Consider the following 20951-nt stretch of genomic DNA (forward strand, 5'->3'; position numbering starts at 1 on the left):
TGGTTGCACTTATTTGACCTTGATTTTAAAGGTTTCTCAAACCAAAGAGAGTATTGCCCAGGAATTAAGCTGCGTGTGATACTGGTTTGTTGCCGTGGAATTGTTCTAAGAGACGCTGTGCCAAAGGGGACATGGCAGTCGTGGGAGTATTGCTACTCCCACTGGCCTCTTCCAACCTGTTCTCACTCGGCAGGGAGGCTGCTAATGATTCTCACTTCGTCTGACCCACTTGGAGCTGAGAAGCAGGAGTCACACAGCACAGAAAGAGGCCCTTCGGCCTACCTCAGCCATGCCGACGTATTTCCAAAACCGAACTGGTCCCATTTGCCTGCGTTTGGCCCACATCCTTCTAAACCCTTCCTATTATGTACCCGTCCGGGTGCCTTTTAAATGTTGTAATTGTACCAGATCTGGCAGATCGTTCCATACACAAACCACCCTCTGTGTGAAAAGGTTGCCCCTCAGGTCCCTTTTAAATCTTTCCCCTCTCACCTGAAACCTGTGAGTATTTGGACTCTTCCACCCTTGGGAAAAGACTTTAGCTATTCACCTTATCCATGCCTATCATGGTTTTATAAACCAATGAAAGGTTGCCCCTCAGCCTCCGAAGCTCCAGTGAAAAACTCACAGCCTATCCAGCCACTCCTTATAACTCAAACCCTCCAGTCTTGGTAACATCCTAGTTAATCTTCTTTCACCCTTTCCAGTTTAGTAATATCCTTCCTGTAGCAGGGTGACCAGAATTGTACACAATAATCTTAAATGCGACCTGACTGATGTTCTGTACAGCTGTAACATGACATCCCAACTGCTGTACTCAGCGCTCTGAGCAATGAAGGTAAGCGTGCGAAATGCCGTATTCACCACCCTGTCTATCTGCGACTCCACTATCAAGAAACTATGTACCTGCGCCCCGAAGTCTCTCTGTTTATCAACACTCTGCAGTGCCCTACCATTCACTGTGTAGGTTCTGCCTTGGTTTGTCTTACCAAGTACTAGGCTTTGGGGTGAAAGTATGCCCTCGGGTGGTGGTGTGGGTCATCACTTCCTGTTGCCGTTGCAGACTCGGAGTGTACAGAGCCGCTGAGTGTGGATGGAATCTCCTCAGACATGGAGGAAGAAGAGGAGGAGCTGAGCAGGAGCTTCCCACATGACACCACGGTGCCGAGGACACCAGACCAGGAGCAATTCCTGAAGCAACATTTCGGGACCCTGGCCGATGAGAGTATTGGAGGTAAGGCCATCTCAGCTGTCAGGAGCTGTTGTGAACTTGTAGATTCCCAACAGATTGCCAGCTCCCACAGTGCCAGTAGAGGAACCCTGGCCATTGGTGCCATCACCAACTTGTTTGCTGGTACCTCCCGGCATTTGGACTTCCTCTTGGGAAATGTTCCACTCTGCCATGTAGTGGTCTCTCACGCACAAAATGATTCCAAACCATGGCTGGGTTTTGTAAAATTCACTCTGACAGAGGTGAGCTGTGGCTCTAGAATTCCAATTCCTGTTCCAAAATGCACTTGGATAGACAATTACATGCAGCCAAAGAACTCCTGTCTGTCTTCTGAGTATTACCAAGTACCCAGTGCTATGATAGCATGTATGATCACTACCCCGATGGAGTATTTAGTAACATGCAGCATTTGTTTTGACATGTTAGGTATTTTGAGTAATTTTTACCCCCATTGTATTTTTTGGCTGTAATCTATTCCCTTCTCTTCAGTGTTTTATTAGTCTCCAGTTACTAGTCATAGAGTCATGTAGCACGATTCAACTCGTCCATGCTGACCAGATATCCTAAGTTAATCCAGTCCCTTTTGTCAGCATTTGGCCCATATCCCTCCAAACCCTTCCTATTCACATACCCATCCAAATGCCTTTTAAATGTTGCAATTGTACCAGCCTCCACCAGTTCCTCTGGCAGCTCATTCCACACACGTACCACCCTCTGTGTGAAAAAGTTGCCCTTCAGGTTATTTTATATCTTTCCCCTCTCACCTTAAACCAGAACCTCAAGTTCTGGACTCCCCCACCCCAGGGAAAAAGATCTATTCACTCTATCCAGGCCCCTGATGATTTTATAAACCTCTATAAGGTCACCCTTAAGCCTCTTTCGCTCCAGGGAAAACAGCCCCAGCCTCTCCTAATAGCACAATCCCTCCAGACCCCACAACATCTGGGCGGCACGGTGGCACAGTGGTTAGCACTGCTGCCTCACAGCGCCAGAGACCCGGGTTCAATTCCCGACTCAGGCGACTGACTGTGTGGAGTTTGCACATTCTCCCGTGTCTGCGTGGGTTTCCTCCGGGTGCTCCGGTTTCCTCCCACAGTCACAAAGATGTGCGGGTCAGGTGAATTGGCCATGCTAAATTACCCGTAGTGTTAGGTTAAAGGGGTAAATGTAGGGGTATGGGTGGGTTGCGCTTCGGCGGGTCGGTGTGGACTTGTTGGGCCGAAGGGCCTGTTTCCACACTGTAAATAATCTAATCTAATCTAATCTAATCTAATCATCCTTTTGTGAACCCTCTCCATCTTAACAATACCCTTCCTATAACATTTTCATAGAATCTCTACAGTGTGGAAGCAGGCCCTTCAGCCCAACAAGTCCACACTGACCCTCTGAAGAGTAACCCACCCAGACCCATTCCCATATCCTATATTTTCCCCTGGCTAATGCACCTCACCTACACATCCCTGAACACTATGGGCAATTTAGCGTGGCCAAATTCACCTAATCTCCACATATTTGCATTGTGGGAGGAAACCCACGCAGACATGGGGAGAACAGTCACCCAAGGCTGGAATTGAACCCAGGTCCTTGGCACTGTGAGGCAGCTGTGCTAACCACTGGACCACTATGCTTCCCTATTTTCTGCATGTACGTTGACAACTTCATCATCAGAGCCAGATCTATGTCCACCTTCCTCTGTCCAGCTACAGTGACACCCTGCAATTTGACCTTTGACTGTCCATTGAGGTTTATCAAAGCACAAAGTAAGGGTGACCCTGTGCTGATTTCTCCAACTCTCGTGACTGCGCCAATTACCATGAAAATAAACTGCCTGAAAATGGTGTACCAGCCTCCACCACTTCCTCTGGCAGCTCATTTCCACACATCCACCACCCTCTCTTTATATGGCCAGCCCTCAGCCTCCCATACTCCAGGGAAAATAGCTCCAGTCTATTCAGCCTCTCCCTCTAGTTCAAGCCCTTCAATCCTTGTAAATCTTTTCTGAACCCTTTCACGTTTAACAACATCCTTCCTATAGCAGAGAGACCAGAATTGAACGCAGTATTCCAAAAGCGGCCTTACCAATGTCCTGTACAGCCACATCATGGCCTCCCTGCTCCAACGGACAGTGCACTAACCAACAAAGGCAAATGTACCAAGCACCTTCTTCGCTACCCTGTCTACCTGTGACACCACCTTCAAGGATCTGAGAGTTTAATTTTTATTAGGACTAGCAATTTATTCCAGATTTGTCGTAGGCCATTCCAGAAGGCAGTTAAGATTCAGTCATGCTGGAGTCACATTGTAGGCCACACAGCAAGTTTCCTTCTCTTTAAAGAACACTAGTTGGGTTTTTCTTTGTAATGACAATTGATGATAGTCTTGTAGTCACCATCAAACTGAAGTAATTCCAGCTTTGATTGGATTTTTAAATTTCACCAGCTTCCATGGTGGGGTTTGAACTTGAGTCTTGAGCCTGGGTGAAGTGTAACCGCTTGGCCTCCATCTATCCTATGCCCCCTCACCCAGCTGTAGCGCAGAAAGCCAGGTGGTGATTGTTGAGGGACAAAATGGGTCCCTCTGGGTGGCTGACAAGGGACACTGATAACAGCTCAGAAATAAAGGTCCTCTTTCCCACCCTAGAAGATTCTAGAACCTTGTGGTCACTATCGCTGGCACTCGAACCTGCAGCCAGACTGCCTCGTTGCATTGAGCATCCTGGCCTTGGTTCTGCATTTTTAATAACGTATAAATTACCCCGACAGTGAAATCCGACCGCCGACTGGACTACCCGAAGCCTTTGTTTGCAAAAGAGACTGAAGAGCTGCTGAACCCTCGACTCAGTATTTCAGCGAGATTCCTGTCTCAATCGCTGGCATCCAGCTTCAGGTCAGTCAAGGGACGTCAACTCTGGGCTTCTCGAATATCATGTATATTATTAGTCAAATCAATTAGCTAATGGCAATCAGTTAAAGAAGATTGTAACTCTATTAAACAAAAGGGCATATAAGCCTGTACTGCAGTCTGTGCCTGTGGAGCAGGGGATGTATTGCAGGAGTGTGTTGCTTGTATTATAGAGAGTGTGTGCCTGTACTACAAGGAGGGTGTGCCTGTACTACAAGGAGGGTGTGCCTGTGTTGCAGGGAGGGTGTGCTTGTGTTGTAGGGAAGGTGTGCTTATGGTACAGGGAAGGTGTGCCTGTGTTGTAGGGAGTGTGTTGCAGGGAGGATGTGCCTGTGTTGCAGGGAGGGTGTGCCTGTGGTGTAGGGAGGGTGTACCTGTGTTGTAGGGAGGGTGTACCTGTGTTGCAGGGAGGGTGTGCCTGTGTTGCAGGGAGGGTGTGCCTGTGTTGTAGGGAAGGTGTGCCTGTGTTGCAGGGAGTGTGTTGCACGGAGGGTGTGCCTGTGTTGTAGTGAGGGTGTACCTGTGTTGCAGGGAGGGTGTGCCTGTGTTGTAGGGAAGGTGTACCTGTGTTGTATGGAGTGTGTTGCAGGGAAGGTGTGTCTGTGTTGTAGGGTGTGTGCGCCTGTGTTGTAGGGAGTGTGTGTATATGTTGCATGGAGGGTGTGCCTGTGTTGTAGTGAATGAGTGCCTGTGTTGCAGGGAGTGTGTGCCTGTATTACAAGGTGGGTGTGCCTGTATTGTAGGGAAGGTGTGCCTGTGTTGCAGGGAGGTTGTGCCTGTGTTGTAGGGAGTGTGTGCCTGTATAAAAAGGAGGGTGTGCCTTTGTTGCAGGGAGTGTCTGCCTGTGTTGCAGGGAGGGTGTGCGTGTATTACAAGGAGGATGTGCCTGTGTTGCAGAAAGGGTGTACCTGTGTTGCAGGGAGGGTGTGCCTATGTTGTAGGGAGGGTGTGCCTGTGTTGCAGGGAGTGTGTGCCTGTGTTGTAGGGAGGGTGTGCCTGTGTTGCAGGGAGGGTGTGCCTGTGTTGTAGGGAAGGTGTGCCTGTGTTGCAGGGAGTGTGTTGCACGGAGGGTGTGCCTGTGTTGTAGTGAGGGTGTACCTGTGTTGCAAGGAGGGTGTGCCTGTGTTGCAGGGAGGGTGTGCCTGTTGTGTAGGGAGGGTGTGCCTGTGTTGCAGGGAGGGTGTGCCAGTTGTGTAGGGAGGGTGTGCCTGTGTTGTAGGGAGTATGTGCCTGTGTTGCAAGGAGGGTGTGCCTGTGTTGTAGGGAGTGTGTGCCTGTGTTGCAGGGAGGGTGTGCCTGTGTTGTAGGGAGTGTGTCCCTGTGTTGTAGGGAGGGTGTGCCCGTGTTGCAGGGAGTATGTCCCTGTGTTGCAAGGAGGGTGTGCCTGTGTTGTAGGGAGTGTGTGCCTGTGTTGCAGGGAGGGTGTGCCTGTGTTGTAGGGAGTGTGTCCCTGTGTTGTAGGGAGGGTGTGCCTGTGTTGTAGGGAGGGTGTGCCTGTGTTGCAGGGAGGGTGTGCCTGTGTTGTAGGGAGGGTGTGCCTGTGTTGTAGGGAGTGTGTGCCTGTGTTGCAAGGAGTGTGTGCCTGTGTTGTAGGGAAGGTATGACTGTGTTACAGGGAGGGTGTGCCTGTGTTGTAGGGAGGGTGTGCCTGTGTTGCAGGGAGGGTGTGCCTGTGTTGTAGTGAGTGTGTTGCAGGGAGGGTGTGCCTGTGTTGCAGGGAGAGTGTTGCAGGGAAGGTGTGTCTGTGTTGCAGGGAGTGTGTGCCTGTGTTGTAGGGAGTGTGTTGCAGGGAGGGTGTGCCTGTGTTGCAGGGAGGATGTGCCTGTGATGTAGGGAGTGTGTGCCTGTGTTTCAGGGAGGGTGTGCCTGTGTTGTAGGGAGTGTGTTGCAGGGAGGGTGTGCCTGTGTTGTAGAGAGGGTGTGCATATGTTGTAGGGAGTGTGTTGTAGAGAGGGTGTGCCTGTATTGTAGGGAGGGTGTGCCTGTGTTGTAGGGAGTGTGTTGCAGGGAGGGTGTGCTTGTGTTGTAGGGAGGGTGTGCCTGTGTTGTAGGGAGTGTGTTGCAGGGAGGGTGTACCTGTGTTGTAGGGAGTGTGTTGCAGGAAGGGTGTACCTGTGTTGCAGGGAGGGTGTGCCTGTGTTGTCGGGAGTGTGTTGCAGGCAGGGTGTGCCTGTGTTGTAGGGAGGGTGTGCCCGTGTTGTAGTGAATGTGTGCCTGTGTTGCAGGGAGGGTGTGCCTGTATTACAAGGTGGGTGTGCCTGTATTGTAGGGAGGTGTGCCTGTGTTGCAGGGAGGGTGTGCCTGTGTTGTAGGGAGTGTGTGCCTGTATAACAAGGAGGGTATGCCTGTGTTGCAGGGAGGGTGTGCCTTTGTTGCAGGGAGGATCTGCCTGTGTTGCAGGGAGGGTGTGCCTGTATTACAAGGAGGATGTGCCTGTGTTGCAGAAAGGGTGTACCTGTGTTGCAGGGAAGGTGTGCCTGTGTTGCAGGGAGGGTGTGCCTGTATTACAAGGAGGACATGCCTGTGTTGCAGAAAGGGTGTGCCTGTGTTGCAGGAGGTGTGTGCCTGTGTTGTAGGGAAGGTGTGCCTGTGTTGCAGGGAGGGTGTGCCTGTGTTGCAGGGAGGGTGTGCCTGTGTTGTAGGGAAGGTGTACCTGTGTTGTAGGGAGGGTGTACCTGTGTTGCAGGGAGGGTGTACCTGTGTTGCAGGGAGGGTGTACCTGTGTTGCAGGGAGGGTGTGCCTGTGTTGCAGGGAGGGTGTGCCTGTGTTGCAGGGAGGGTGTGCCTCTGTTGTAGAGAGGGTGTGCCTGTGTTGCAGGGAGGGTGTGCCTGTGTTGTAGGGAAGGTGTGCCTGTGTTGCAGGGAGTGTGTTGCACGGAGGGTGTGCCTGTGTTGTAGTGAGGGTGTACCTGTGTTGCAGGGAGGGTGTGCCTGTGTTGTAGGGAAGGTGTGCCTGTGTTGCAGGGAGGGTGTGCCTGTATTGCAGGGAGGGTGTGCCTGTGTTGTAGGGAAGGTGTACCTGTGTTGTAGGGAGGGTGTACCTGTGTTCAGGGAGGGTGTACCTGTGTTGCAGGGAGGGTGTGCCTGTGTTGCAGGGAGGGTGTGCCTGTGTTGCAGGGAGGGTGTGCCTCTGTTGTAGAGAGGGTGTGCCTGTGTTGCAGGGAGGGTGTGCCTGTGTTGTAGGGAAGGTGTGCCTGTGTTGCAGGGAGTGTGTGCCTGTATTACAAGGTGGGTGTGCCTGTATTGTAGGGAGGATGTGCCTGTGTTGCAGGGTGCGTGTGCCTGTATAAAAAGGAGGGTGTGCCTTTGTTGCAGGGAGTGTCTGCCTGTGTTGCAGGGAGGGTGTGCCTGTATTACAAGGAGGATGTGCCTGTGTTGCAGAAAGGGTGTACCTGTGTTGCAGGGAGGGTGTGCCTATGTTGTAGGGAGGGTGTGCCTGTGTTGCAGGGGGTGTGTGCCTGTGTTGCAGGGAGTGTGTGCCTGTGTTGCAGGGAGGGTGTGCCTGTGTTGTAGGGAGTGTGTGCCTGTATAAAAAGGAGGGTGTGCCTTTGTTGCAGGGAGTGTCTGCCTGTGTTGCAGGGAGGGTGTGCCTGTATTACAAGGAGGATGTGCCTGTGTTGCAGAAAGGGTGTACCTGTGTTGCAGGGAGTGTGTGCCTATGTTGTAGGGAGGGTGTGCCTGTGTTGCAGGGGGTGTGTACCTGTGTTGCAGGGAGTGTGTGCCTGTGTTGCAGGGAGAGTGTGCCTGTGTTGTAGGGAGGGTGTGCCTGTGTTGCAGGGAGGGTGTGCCTATGTTGTAGGGAAGGTGTGCCTGTGTTGCAGGGAGTGTGTTGCACGGAGGGTGTGCCTGTGTTGTAGTGAGGGTGTACCTGTGTTGCAGGGTGGGTGTGCCTGTGTTGTAGGGAAGGTGTGCCTGTGTTGTATGGAGTGTGTTGCAGGGAAGGTGTGTCTGTGTTGTAGGGTGTGTGCGCCTGTGTTGTAGGGAGTGTGTGTATATGTTGCATGGAGGGTGTGCCTGTGTTGTAGTGAATGTGTGCCTTGTTGCAGGGAGTGTGTGCCTGTATTACAAGGTGGGTGTGCCTGTATTGTAGGGAGGGTGTGCCTGTGTTGCAGGGAGGGTGTGCCTGTGTTGTAGGGAGTGTGTGCCTGTATAAAAAGGAGGGTGTGCCTTTGTTGCAGGGAGTGTCTGCCTGTGTTGCAGGGAGGGTGTGCCTGTATTACAAGGAGGATGTGCCTGTGTTGCAGAAAGGGTGTACCTGTGTTGCAGGGAGGGTGTGCCTATGTTGTAGGGAGGGTGTGCCTGTGTTGCAGGGGGTGTGTGCCTGTGTTGCAGGGAGCGTGTGCCTGTGTTGCAGGGAGGGTGTGCCTGTATTGCAGGGAGGGTGTGCCAGTGTTGCAGGAAGGGTATGCCTGTGTTGTAGGGAAGATGTGCCTATGGTACAGGGAAGGTGTACCTGTGTTGTAGGGGTGTGTGCCTGTGTTGTAGGGAGTGTGTTGCAGGGATGGTGTGCCTATGTTGTAGGGAGGGTGTGCCTGTGTTTTAGGGAGTGTGTAGTAGGGAGTATGTGCCTGTGTTGCAGGGAGGGTGTGCCTGTGTTGCAGGGAGGGTGTGCCTGTGTTGTAGGGAGTGTGTGCCTGTGTTGTAGGGAGTGTGTGCCTGTGTTGCAAGGAGGGTGTGCCTGTGTTGTAGGGAAGGTATGCCTGTGTTACAGGGAGTGTGTTGCAGGGAGAGTGTGCCTGTGTTGTAGTGAGGGTGTACCTGTGTTGCAGGGAGGGTGTGCCTGTGTTGTAGGGAAGGTGTGCCTGTGTTGTATGGAGTGTGTTGCAGGGAAGGTGTGTCTGTGTTGTAGGGTGTGTGCGCCTGTGTTGTAGGGAGTGTGTGTATATGTTGCATGGAGGGTGTGCCTGTGTTGTAGTGAATGTGTGCCTGTGTTGCAGGGAGTGTGTGCCTGTATTACAAGGTGGGTGTGCCTGTATTGTAGGGAGGATGTGCCTGTGTTGCAGGGTGCGTGTGCCTGTATAAAAAGGAGGGTGTGCCTTTGTTGCAGGGAGTGTCTGCCTGTGTTGCAGGGAGGGTGTGCCTGTATTACAAGGAGGATGTGCCTGTGTTGCAGAAAGGGTGTACCTGTGTTGCAGGGAGGGTGTGCCTATGTTGTAGGGAGGGTGTGCCTGTGTTGCAGGGGGTGTGTGCCTGTGTTGCAGGGAGTGTGTGCCTGTGTTGCAGGGAGGGTGTGCCTGTGTTGTAGGGAGTGTGTGCCTGTATAAAAAGGAGGGTGTGCCTTTGTTGCATGGAGTGTCTGCCTGTGTTGCAGGGAGGGTGTGCCTGTATTACAAGGAGGATGTGCCTGTGTTGCAGAAAGGGTGTACCTGTGTTGCAGGGAGTGTGTGCCTATGTTGTAGGGAGGGTGTGCCTGTGTTGCAGGGGGTGTGTACCTGTGTTGCAGGGAGTGTGTGCCTGTGTTGCAGGGAGAGTGTGCCTGTGTTGTAGGGAGGGTGTGCCTGTGTTGCAGGGAGGGTGTGCCTATGTTGTAGGGAAGGTGTGCCTGTGTTGCAGGGAGTGTGTTGCACGGAGGGTGTGCCTGTGTTGTAGTGAGGGTGTACCTGTGTTGCAGGGTGGGTGTGCCTGTGTTGTAGGGAAGGTGTGCCTGTGTTGTATGGAGTGTGTTGCAGGGAAGGTGTGTCTGTGTTGTAGGGTGTGTGCGCCTGTGTTGTAGGGAGTGTGTGTATATGTTGCATGGAGGGTGTGCCTGTGTTGTAGTGAATGTGTGCCTTGTTGCAGGGAGTGTGTGCCTGTATTACAAGGTGGGTGTGCCTGTATTGTAGGGAGGGTGTGCCTGTGTTGCAGGGAGGGTGTGCCTGTGTTGTAGGGAGTGTGTGCCTGTATAAAAAGGAGGGTGTGCCTTTGTTGCAGGGAGTGTCTGCCTGTGTTGCAGGGAGGGTGTGCCTGTATTACAAGGAGGATGTGCCTGTGTTGCAGAAAGGGTGTACCTGTGTTGCAGGGAGGGTGTGCCTATGTTGTAGGGAGGGTGTGCCTGTGTTGCAGGGGGTGTGTGCCTGTGTTGCAGGGAGCGTGTGCCTGTGTTGCAGGGAGGGTGTGCCTGTATTGCAGGGAGGGTGTGCCAGTGTTGCAGGAAGGGTATGCCTGTGTTGTAGGGAAGATGTGCCTATGGTACAGGGAAGGTGTACCTGTGTTGTAGGGGTGTGTGCCTGTGTTGTAGGGAGTGTGTTGCAGGGATGGTGTGCCTATGTTGTAGGGAGGGTGTGCCTGTGTTTTAGGGAGTGTGTAGTAGGGAGTATGTGCCTGTGTTGCAGGGAGGGTGTGCCTGTGTTGTAGGGAGGGTGTGCCTGTGTTGCAGGGAGGGTGTGCCTGTGTTGTAGGGAGTGTGTGCCTGTATAAAAAGGAGGGTGTGCCTTTGTTGCATGGAGTGTCTGCCTGTGTTGCAGGGAGGGTGTGCCTGTATTACAAGGAGGATGTGCCTGTGTTGCAGAAAGGGTGTACCTGTGTTGCAGGGAGTGTGTGCCTATGTTGTAGGGAGGGTGTGCCTGTGTTGCAGGGGGTGTGTACCTGTGTTGCAGGGAGTGTGTGCCTGTATTGCAGGGAGAGTGTGCCAGTGTTGCAGGAAGGGTATGCCTGTGTTGTAGGGAAGATGTGCCTATGGTACAGGGAAGGTGTACCTGTGTTGTAGGGGTGTGTGCCTGTGTTGTAGGGAGTGTGTTGCAGGGATGGTGTGCCTATGTTGTAGGGAGGGTGTGCCTGTGTTTTAGGGAGTGTGTAGTAGGGAGTATGTGCCTGTGTTGCAGGGAGGGTGTGCCTGTGTTGTAGGGAGTGTGTGCCTGTGTTGTAGGGAGTGTGTGCCTGTGTTGCAAGGAGGGTGTGCCTGTGTTGTAGGGAAGGTATGCCTGTGTTACAGGGAGTGTGTTGCAGGGAGAGTGTGCCTGTGTTGTAGGCAGTGTGTTGCAGGGAGGGTGTGCCTGTGTTGCAGGGAGGGTGTGCCTGTGTTGCAGGGAGGGTGTGCCTGTATTACAAGGAGGGTGTGCCTGTATTGTAGGGAGGGTGTGCCTTATTGCAGGGAGGGTGTGCTTGTGTTGTAGGGAGGGTGTGCCTGTGTTGTAGGGAGGGTGTGCTTGTATTACAAGGAGGGTGTGCCTGTGTTGTAGGGAGGGTGTGCCTGTGTTGCAGGGAGGGTGTGCCTGTATTACAAGGAGGATGTGCCTGTGTTACAGAAAGGGTGTGCCTGTGTTGCAGGGAGTGTCTGCCTGTGTTGTAGGGAAGGTGTACCTAATTTACAAAGAAGGTGTGTCTGTGTTGCAGGGAGGGTGTGCCTGTGTTGTAGGGAGTGTGTTGCAGGGAGGGTATGCTTGTGTTGCAGAGAGGGTGTGCCTGTTGTAGGGAGTGTATTGCAGGGAGGGTGTGCCTGTGTTGTAGGGAGTGTGTTGCAGGGAGGATGTGCCTATGTTGTAGGGAGGGTGTACCTGTGTTGTAGCGGTGTGTGCCTGTGTTATAGGGAGTGTGTTGCAGGAAGGATGTGCCTATGTTGTAGGGAGGGTGTACCTGTGTTGTAGCGGTGTGTGCCTGTGTTATAGCGAGTGTGTTGCAGGGAGGGTGTGCCTGTGTTGTAGGGAGGGTGTGCCTGTGTTGTAGGGAGTGTGTGCCTGTGTTGTAGGGAGTGTGTGCCTATGTTGTGGGGAGTGTGTGTCTGTGTTGCAAGGAGGGTGTGCCTGTGTTTTAGGGAGTGTATTGCAGGGAGGGTGTGCCTATGTTGTAGGGAGGGTTTGACTGTGTTGTAGGGAGGGTGTGCCTGTGTTGCAGGGAGGGTGTGCCTGTGTTGTAGGGAGTGTGTTGCAGGGAGGGTGTGCCTGTGTTGTAGGGAAGGTATGCCTGTGTTACAGGGAGTGTGTTGAAGGGAGGGTGTGCCTGTGTTGTAGGGAGTGTGTTGCTGGGAGGGTGTGCTGGTGTTGCAGGGTGGGTGTGCCTGTATTACAAGGAGGGTGTGCCTGTATTGTAGGGAGGGTGTGCCTCTGTTTCAGGGAGGGTGTGTCTGTGTTGCAGGGAGGGTTGTGCCTGCATTGTAGGGAGGGTGTGCCTGCGTTGCAGGGAGGGTGTGTCTGTGTTGTAGGGAGGGTGTGCCTGTATAACAAGGAGGGTGTGCCTGTATTGTAGGTAGGATGTGCCTTTGTTGCAGGGAGGGTGTGCCTGTGTTGCGGGTAGGGTGTGCCTGTGTTGTGGTGAGGGTGTGCCTGTGTTTTAGGGAGTGCATTTTCGGGAGGATGTGCCTGTGTTGTAGGCAGGGTGTGCCTGTGTTGTAGGCAGGGTGTGCCTGTGTTGCAGGGAGGGTGTGCCTGTGTTGTAGGGAGGGTGTGCCTGTGTTGTAGGGAGGGTGTGCCTGTGTTGTAGGGAGTGTGTTGCAGGGAGGGTGTGCCTGTGTTGCAGGGAGGGTGTGCGTGTGTTGTAGGGAGGGTGTTGCCAGGAGGGTGTGCCTGTGTTGCGGGTAGGGTGTGCCTGTGTTGTGGTGAGGGTGTGCCTGTGTTTTAGGGAGTGTATTTTCGGGAGGATGTGTCTGTGTTGTAGGGAGGGTTTGCCTGTGTTGTAGGCAGGGTGTGCCTGTGTTGCAGGGAGGGTGTGCCTGTGTTGTAGGTAGGATGTGCCTTTGTTGCAGGGAGGGTGTGCCTGTGTTGCGGGTAGGGTGTGCCTGTGTTGTGGTGAGGGTGTGCCTGTGTTTTAGGGAGTGTATTTTCGGGAGGATGTGTCTGTGTTGTAGGGAGGGTTTGCCTGTGTTGTAGGCAGGGTGTGCCTGTGTTGCAGGGAGGGTGTGCCTGTGTTGTAGGGAGTGTGTTGCAGGGAGGGTGTGTCTGTGTTGCCAGGAGAGTGTGCCTGTGTTTTAGGGAGTGTATTGCAGGGAGGGTGTGCCTATGTTGTAGGGAGGGTTTGACTGTGTTGTAGGGAGGGTGTGCCTGTGTTGCAGGGAGGGTGTGCCTATGTTGTAGGGAGGGTTTGACTGTGTTGTAGGGAGGGTGTGCCTGTGTTGCAGGGAGGGTGTGCCTGTGTTGTAGGGAGTGTGTTGCAGGGAGGGTGTGCCTGTGTTGTAGGGAAGGTATGCCTGTGTTACAGGGAGTGTGTTGAAGGGAGGGTGTGCCTGTGTTGTAGGGAGTGTGTTGCAGGGAAGGTGTGCTGGTGTTGCAGGGAGGGTGTGCCTGTGGTACAGGGTGGGTGTGCCTGTATTACAAGGAGGGTGTGCCTGTATTGTAGGGAGGGTGTGCCTCTGTTTCAGGGAGGGTGTGTCTGTGTTGCAGGGAGGGTGTGCCTGTATTGTAGGGAGGGGGTGCCTGTATTGTAGGGAGGGTGTGCCTGTGTTACAGGGAGTGTGTTGAAGGGAGGGTGTGCCTGTGTTGTAGGGAGTGTGTTGCTGGGAGGGTGTGCTGGTGTTGCAGGGTGGGTGTGCCTGTATTACAAGGAGGGTGTGCCTGTATTGTAGGGAGGGTGTGCCTGTGTTGCAGGGAGGGTGTGCCTGTGTTGTAGGGAAGGTGTACCTGTGTTGCAGGGAGGGTGTGCCTGTGTTGCAGGGAGGGTGTGCCTGTGTTGTAGGGAGGGTGTACCTGTGTTGCAGGGAGGGTGTGCCTATGTTGCAGGGAGGGTGTGCCTGTGTTGCAGGGAGTGTGTGCCTGTGTTGTAGGGAGGGTGTGCCTGTGTTGCAGGGAGGGTGTGCCTGTGTTGTAGGGAAGGTGTGCCTGTGTTGCAGGGAGTGTGTTGCACGGAGGGTGTGCCTGTGTTGTAGTGAGGGTGTACCTGTGTTGCAAGGAGGGTGTGCCTGTGTTGCAGGGAGGGTGTGCCTGTTGTGTAGGGAGGGTGTGCCTGTGTTGCAGGGAGGGTGTGCCAGTTGTGTAGGGAGGGTGTGCCTGTGTTGTAGGGAGTATGTGCCTGTGTTGCAAGGAGGGTGTGCCTGTGTTGTAGGGAGTGTGTGCCTGTGTTGCAGGGAGGGTGTGCCTGTGTTGTAGGGAGTGTGTCCCTGTGTTGTAGGGAGGGTGTGCCTGTGTTGTAGGGAGGGTGTGCCCGTGTTGTAGGGAGGGTGTGCCTGTGTTGTAGGGAGGGTGTGCCTGTGTTGTAGGGAGTGTGTGCCTGTGTTGCAAGGAGTGTGTGCCTGTGTTGTAGGGAAGGTATGACTGTGTTACAGGGAGTGTGTTGCAGGGAGGGTGTGCCTGTGTTGTAGGGAGGGTGTGCCTGTGTTGCAGGGAGGGTGTGCCTGTGTTGCAAGGAAGGGTGTGCCTGTGTTGTAGTGAGTGTGTTGCAGGGAGGGTGTGCCTGTGTTGCAGGGAGAGTGTTGCAGGGAAGGTGTGTCTGTGTTGCAGGGAGTGTGTGCCTGTGTTGTAGGGAGTGTGTTGCAGGGAGGGTGTGCCTGTGATGTAGGGAGTGTGTGCCTGTGTTTCAGGGAGGGTGTGCCTGTGTTTCAGGGAGGGTGTGCCTGTGTTGTAGGGAGTGTGTTGCAGGGAGGGTGTGCCTGTGTTGTAGAGAGGGTGTGCATATGTTGTAGGGAGTGTGTTGTAGAGAGGGTGTGCCTGTATTGTAGGGAGGGTGTGCCTGTGTTGTAGGGAGTGTGTTGCAGGGATGGTGTGCTTGTGTTGTAGGGAGGGTGTGCCTGTGTTGTAGGGAGTGTGTTGCAGGAAGGGTGTACCTGTGTTGCAGGGAAGGTGTGCCTGTGTTGTCGGGAGTGTGTTGCAGGCAGGGTGTGCCTGTGTTGTAGGGAGGGTGTGCCCATGTTGTAGTGAATGTGTGCCTGTGTTGCAGGGAGGGTGTGTCTCTATTACAAGGTGGGTGTGCCTGTATTATAGGGAGGTGTGCCTGTGTTGCAAGGAGGGTGTGCCTGTGTTGTAGGGAGTGTGTGCCTGTATAACAAGGAGGGTATGCCTGTGTTGCAGGGAGGGTGTGCCTTTGTTGCAGGGAGGATCTGCCTGTGTTGCAGGGAGGGTGTGCCTGTATTACAAGGAGGATGTGCCTGTGTTGCAGAAAGGGTGTACCTGTGTTGCAGGGAAGGTGTGCCTGTGTTGCAGGGAGGGTGTGCCTGTATTACAAGGAGGACATGCCTGTGTTGCAGAAAGGGTGTGCCTGTGTTGCAGGGAAGGTGTGCCTGTGTTGTAGGGAGGGTGTGCCTGTGTTGGAGGGAGGGTGTGCCTGTGTTGCAGGAAGTGTGTGCCTGTGTTGTAGGGAAGGTGTGCCTGTGTTGCAGGAAGTGTGTGCCTGTGTTGTAGGGAAGGTGTACCTGTGTTGCAGGGAGGGTGTGCCTGTGTTGTAGGGAGGGTGTACCTGTGTTGCAGGGATGGTGTGCCTGTGTTGCAGGGAGGGTGTGCCTGTGTTGCAGGGAGGGTGTGCCTCTGTTGTAGAGAGGGTGTGCCTGTGTTGCAGGGAGGGTGTGCCTGTGTTGTAGGGAAGGTGTGCCTGTGTTGCAGGGAGTGTGTTGCACGGAGGGTGTGCCTGTGTTGTAGTGAGGGTGTACCTGTGTTGCAGGGAGGGTGTGCCTGTGTTGTAGGGAAGGTGTGCCTGTGTTGTATGGAGTGTGTTGCAGGGAAGGTGTGTCTGCGTTGTAGGGTGTGTGCGCCTGTGTTGTAGGGAGTGTGTGTATATGTTGCATGGAGGGTGTGCCTGTGTTGTAGTGAATGTGTGCCTGTGTTGCAGGGAGTGTGTGCCTGTATTACAAGGTGGGTGTGCCTGTATTGTAGGGAGGGTGTGCCTGTGTTGCAGGGTGCGTGTGCCTGTATAAAAAGGAGGGTGTGCCTTTGTTGCAGGGAGTGTCTGCCTGTGTTGCAGGGAGGGTGTGCCTGTATTACAAGGAGGATGTGCCTGTGTTGCAGAAAGGGTGTACCTGTGTTGCAGGGAGGGTGTGCCTATGTTGTAGGGAGGGTGTGCCTGTGTTGCAGGGTGTGTGTGCCTGTGTTATAGGGAGTGTGTTGCAGGAAGGATGTGCCTATGTTGTAGGGAGGGTGTACCTGTGTTGTAGCGGTGTGTGCCTGTGTTATAGGGAGTGTGTTGCAGGAAGGATGTGCCTATGTTGTAGGGAGGGTGTACCTGTGTTGTAGCGGTGTGTGCCTGTGTTATAGGGAGTGTGTTGCAGGGAGGGTGTGCCTGTGTTGTAGGGAGGGTGTGCCTGTGTTGTAGGGAGTGTGTGCCTGTGTTGTAGGGAGTGTGTGCCTATGTTGTGGGGAGTGTGTGTCTGTGTTGCAAGGAGGGTGTGCCTGTGTTTTAGGGAGTGTATTGCAGGGAGGGTGTGCCTATGTTGTAGGGAGGGTTTGACTGTGTTGTAGGGAGGGTGTGCCTGTGTTGCAGGGAGGGTGTGCCTGTGTTGTAGGGAGTGTGTTGCAGGGAGGGTGTGCCTGTGTTGTAGGGAAGGTATGCCTGTGTTACAGGGAGTGTGTTGAAGGGAGGGTGTGCCTGTGTTGTAGGGAGTGTGTTGCTGGGAGGGTGTGCTGGTGTTGCAGGGTGGGTGTGCCTGTATTACAAGGAGGGTGTGCCTGTATTGTAGGGAGGGTGTGCCTCTGTTTCAGGGAGGGTGTGTCTGTGTTGCAGGGAGGGTTGTGCCTGCATTGTAGGGAGGGTGTGCCTGCGTTGCAGGGAGGGTGTGTCTGTGTTGTAGGGAGAGTGTGCCTGTATAACAAGGAGGGTGTGCCTGTATTGTAGGTAGGATGTGCCTTTGTTGCAGGGAGGGTGTGCCTGTGTTGCGGGTAGGGTGTGCCTGTGTTGTGGTGAGGGTGTGCCTGTGTTTTAGGGAGTGTATTTTCGGGAGGATGTGCCTGTGTTGTAGGCAGGGTGTGCCTGTGTTGTAGGCAGGGTGTGCCTGTGTTGCAGGGAGGGTGTGCCTGTGTTGTAGGGAGGGTGTGCCTGTGTTGTAGGGAGGGTGTGCCTGTGTTGTAGGGAGTGTGTTGCAGGGAGGGTGTGCCTGTGTTGCAGGGAGGGTGTGCCTGTGTTGTAGGGAGGGTGTTGCAGGGAGGGTGTGCCTGTGTTGCGGGTAGGGTGTGCCTGTGTTGTGATGAGGGTGTGCCTGTGTTTTAGGGAGTGTATTTTCGGGAGGATGTGTCTGTGTTGTAGGGAGGGTTTGCCTGTCTTGTAGGCAGGGTGTGCCTGTGTTGCAGGGAGGGTGTGCCTGTGTTGTAGGGAGTGTGTTGCAGGGAGGGTGTGTCTGTGTTGCCAGGAGAGTGTGCCTGTGTTTTAGGGAGTGTATTGCAGGGAGGGTGTGCCTATGTTGTAGGGAGGGTTTGACTGTGTTGTAGGGAGGGTGTGCCTGTGTTGCAGGGAGGGTGTGCCTGTGTTGTAGGGAGTGTGTTGCAGGGAGGGTGTGCCTGTGTTGTAGGGAAGGTATGCCTGTGTTACAGGGAGTGTGTTGAAGGGAGGGTGTGCCTGTGTTGTAGGGAGTGTGTTGCAGGGAGGGTGTGCTGGTGTTGCAGGGAGGGTGTGCCTGTGGTACAGGGTGGGTGTGCCTGTATTACAAGGAGGGTGTGCCTGTATTGTAGGGAGGGTGTGCCTCTGTTTCAGGGAGGGTGTGTCTGTGTTGCAGGGAGGGTGTGCCTGTATTGTAGGGAGGGTGTGCCTGTATTGTAGGGAGGGTGTGCCTGTGTTACAGGGAGTGTGTTGAAGGGAGGGTGTGCCTGTGTTGTAGGGAGTGTGTTGCTGGGAGGGTGTGCTGGTGTTGCAGGGTGGGTGTGCCTGTATTACAAGGAGGGTGTGCCTGTATTGTAGGGAGGGTGTGCCTGTGTTGCAGGGAGGGTGTGCCTGTGTTGTAGGGAAGGTGTACCTGTGTTGCAGGGAGGGTGTGCCTGTGTTGCAGGGAGGGTGTGCCTGTGTTGTAGGGAGGGTGTACCTGTGTTGCAGGGAGGGTGTGCCTATGTTGCAGGGAGGGTGTGCCTGTGTTGCAGGGAGTGTGTGCCTGTGTTGTAGGGAGGGTGTGCCTGTGTTGCAGGGAGGGTGTGCCTGTGTTGTAGGGAAGGTGTGCCTGTGTTGCAGGGAGTGTGTTGCACGGAGGGTGTGCCTGTGTTGTAGTGAGGGTGTACCTGTGTTGCAAGGAGGGTGTGCCTGTGTTGCAGGGAGGGTGTGCCTGTTGTGTAGGGAGGGTGTGCCTGTGTTGCAGGGAGGGTGTGCCAGTTGTGTAGGGAGGGTGTGCCTGTGTTGTAGGGAGTATGTGCCTGTGTTGCAAGGAGGGTGTGCCTGTGTTGTAGGGAGTGTGTGCCTGTGTTGCAGGGAGGGTGTGCCTGTGTTGTAGGGAGTGTGCCCCTGTGTTGTAGGGAGGGTGTGCCTGTGTTGTAGGGAGGGTGTGCCCGTGTTGTAGGGAGGGTGTGCCTGTGTTGTAGGGAGGGTGTGCCTGTGTTGTAGGGAGGGTGTGCCTGTGTTGTAGGGAGTGTGTACCTGTGTTGTAGGGAAGGTATGACTGTGTTACAGGGAGTGTGTTGCAGGGAGGGTGTGCCTGTGTTGTAGGGAGGGTGTGCCTGTGTTGCAGGGAGGGTGTGCCTGTGTTGCAAGGAAGGGTGTGCCTGTGTTGTAGTGAGTGTGTTGCAGGGAGGGTGTGCCTGTGTTGCAGGGAGAGTGTTGCAGGGAAGGTGTGTCTGTGTTGCAGGGAGTGTGTGCCTGTGTTGTAGGGAGTGTGTTGCAGGGAGGGTGTGCCTGTGTTGCAGGGAGGGTGTGCCTGTGATGTAGGGAGTGTGTGCCTGTGTTTCAGGGAGGGTGTGCCTGTGTTGTAGGGAGTGTGTTGCAGGGAGGGTGTGCCTGTGTTGTAGAGAGGGTGTGCATATGTTGTAGGGAGTGTGTTGTAGAGAGGGTGTGCCTATATTGTAGGGAGGGTGTGCCTGTGTTGTAGGGAGTGTGTTGCAGGGAGGGTGTGCTTGTGTTGTAGGGAGGGTGTGCCTGTGTTGTAGGGAGTGTGTTGCAGGAAGGGTGTACCTGTGTTGCAGGGAGGGTGTGCCTGTGTTGTCGGGAGTGTGTTGCAGGCAGGGTGTGCCTGTGTTGTAGGGAGGGTGTGCCCGTGTTGTAGTGAATGTGTGCCTGTGTTGCAGGGAGGGTGTGTCTCTATTACAAGGTGGGTGTGCCTGTATTATAGGGAGGTGTGCCTGTGTTGCAAGGAGGGTGTGCCTGTGTTGTAGGGAGTGTGTGCCTGTATAACAAGGAGGGTATGCCTGTGTTGCAGAAAGGGTGTACCTGTGTTGCAGGGAAGGTGTGCCTGTGTTGCAGGGAGGGTGTGCCTGTATTACAAGGAGGACATGCCTGTGTTGCAGAAAGGGTGTGCCTGTGTTGCAGGGAAGGTGTGCCTGTGTTGTAGGGAGGGTGTGCCTGTGTTGGAGGGAGGGTGTGCCTGTGTTGCAGGAAGTGTGTGCCTGTGTTGTAGGGAAGGTGTACCTGTGTTGCAGGGAGGGTGTGCCTGTGTTGTAGGGAAGGTGTACCTGTGTCGCAGGGAGGGTGTGCCTGTGTTGTAGGGAGGGTGTACCTGTGTTGCAGGGATGGTGTGCCTGTGTTGCAGGGAGGGTGTGCCTGTGTTGCAGGGAGGGTGTGCCTCTGTTGTAGAGAGGGTGTGCCTGTGTTGCAGGGAGGGTGTGCCTGTGTTGTAGGGAAGGTGTGCCTGTGTTGCAGGGAGTGTGTTGCACGGAGGGTGTGCCTGTGTTGTAGTGAGGGTGTACCTGTGTTGCAGGGAGGGTGTGCCTGTGTTGTAGGGAAGGTGTGCCTGTGTTGTATGGAGTGTGTTGCAGGGAAGGTGTGTCTGTGTTGTAGGGTGTGTGCGCCTGTGTTGTAGGGAGTGTGTGTATATGTTGCATGGAGGGTGTGCCTGTGTTGTAGTGAATGTGTGCCTGTGTTGCAGGGAGTGTGTGCCTGTATTACAAGGTGGGTGTGCCTGTATTGTAGGGAGGGTGTGCCTGTGTTGTAGGGAGTGTGTGCCTGTATAAAAAGGAGGGTGTGCCTTTGTTGCAGGGAGTGTCTGCCTGTGTTGCAGGGAGGGTGTGCCTGTATTACAAGGAGGATGTGCCTGTGTTGCAGAAAGGGTGTACCTGTGTTGCAGGGAGTGTGTGCCTATGTTGTAGGGAGGGTGTGCCTGTGTTGCAGGGAGAGTGTGCCTGTGTTGTAGGGAGGGTGTGCCTGTGTTGCAGGGAGGGTGTGCCTATGTTGTAGGGAAGGTGTGCCTGTGTTGCAGGGAGTGTGTTGCACGGAGGGTGTGCCTGTGTTGTAGTGAGGGTGTACCTGTGTTGCAGGGTGGGTGTGCCTGTGTTGTAGGGAAGGTGTGCCTGTGTTGTATGGAGTGTGTTGCAGGGAAGGTGTGTCTGTGTTGTAGGGTGTGTGCGCCTGTGTTGTAGGGAGTGTGTGTATATGTTGCATGGAGGGTGTGCCTGTGTTGTAGTGAATGTGTGCCTGTGTTGCAGGGAGTGTGTGCCTGTATTACAAGGTGGGTGTGCCTGTATTGTAGGGAGGGTGTGCCTGTGTTGCAGGGAGGGTGTGCCTGTGTTGTAGGGAGTGTGTGCCTGTATAAAAAGGAGGGTGTGCCTTTGTTGCAGGGAGTGTCTGCCTGTGTTGCAGGGAGGGTGTGCCTGTATTACAAGGAGGATGTGCCTGTGTTGCAGAAAGGGTGTACCTGTGTTGCAGGGAGGGTGTGCCTATGTTGTAGGGAGGGTGTGCCTGTGTTGCAGGGAGCGTGTGCCTGTGTTGCAGGGAGCGTGTGCCTGTGTTGCAGGGAGGGTGTGCCTGTATTGCAGGGAGGGTGTGCCAGTGTTGCAGGAAGGGTATGCCTGTGTTGTAGGGAAGATGTGCCTATGGTACAGGGAAGGTGTACCTGTGTTGTAGGGGTGTGTGCCTGTGTTATAGG

At 54.4% G+C, this 20951-nt stretch overlaps 1 protein-coding gene across 4 annotated transcripts in view; it reads left to right on the plus strand.

Annotated features, from left to right (window-relative positions):
* The window catches only part of mapkbp1 (mitogen-activated protein kinase binding protein 1), a 270559-nt gene that overhangs the window by 188559 nt on the left and 61049 nt on the right, over nt 1–20951 (plus strand). For all 4 annotated transcript variants that reach the window (XM_087990116.1, XM_087990117.1, XM_087990119.1 and 1 more), the window contains 2 exons: nt 1064–1234; nt 3994–4117. In XM_087990116.1, the coding sequence (XP_087846242.1) occupies nt 1064–1234; nt 3994–4117 (295 nt within the window). The remainder of the gene's footprint in view (nt 1–1063; nt 1235–3993; nt 4118–20951) is intronic.

The sequence above is a fragment of the Chiloscyllium plagiosum genome, unplaced genomic scaffold (genome assembly GCF_037043375.1).
Source record: "Chiloscyllium plagiosum isolate Xiang-an unplaced genomic scaffold, Cpla_swu_hap1 HiC_scaffold_8, whole genome shotgun sequence".
Lineage (NCBI taxonomy): Eukaryota > Metazoa > Chordata > Chondrichthyes > Orectolobiformes > Hemiscylliidae > Chiloscyllium > Chiloscyllium plagiosum.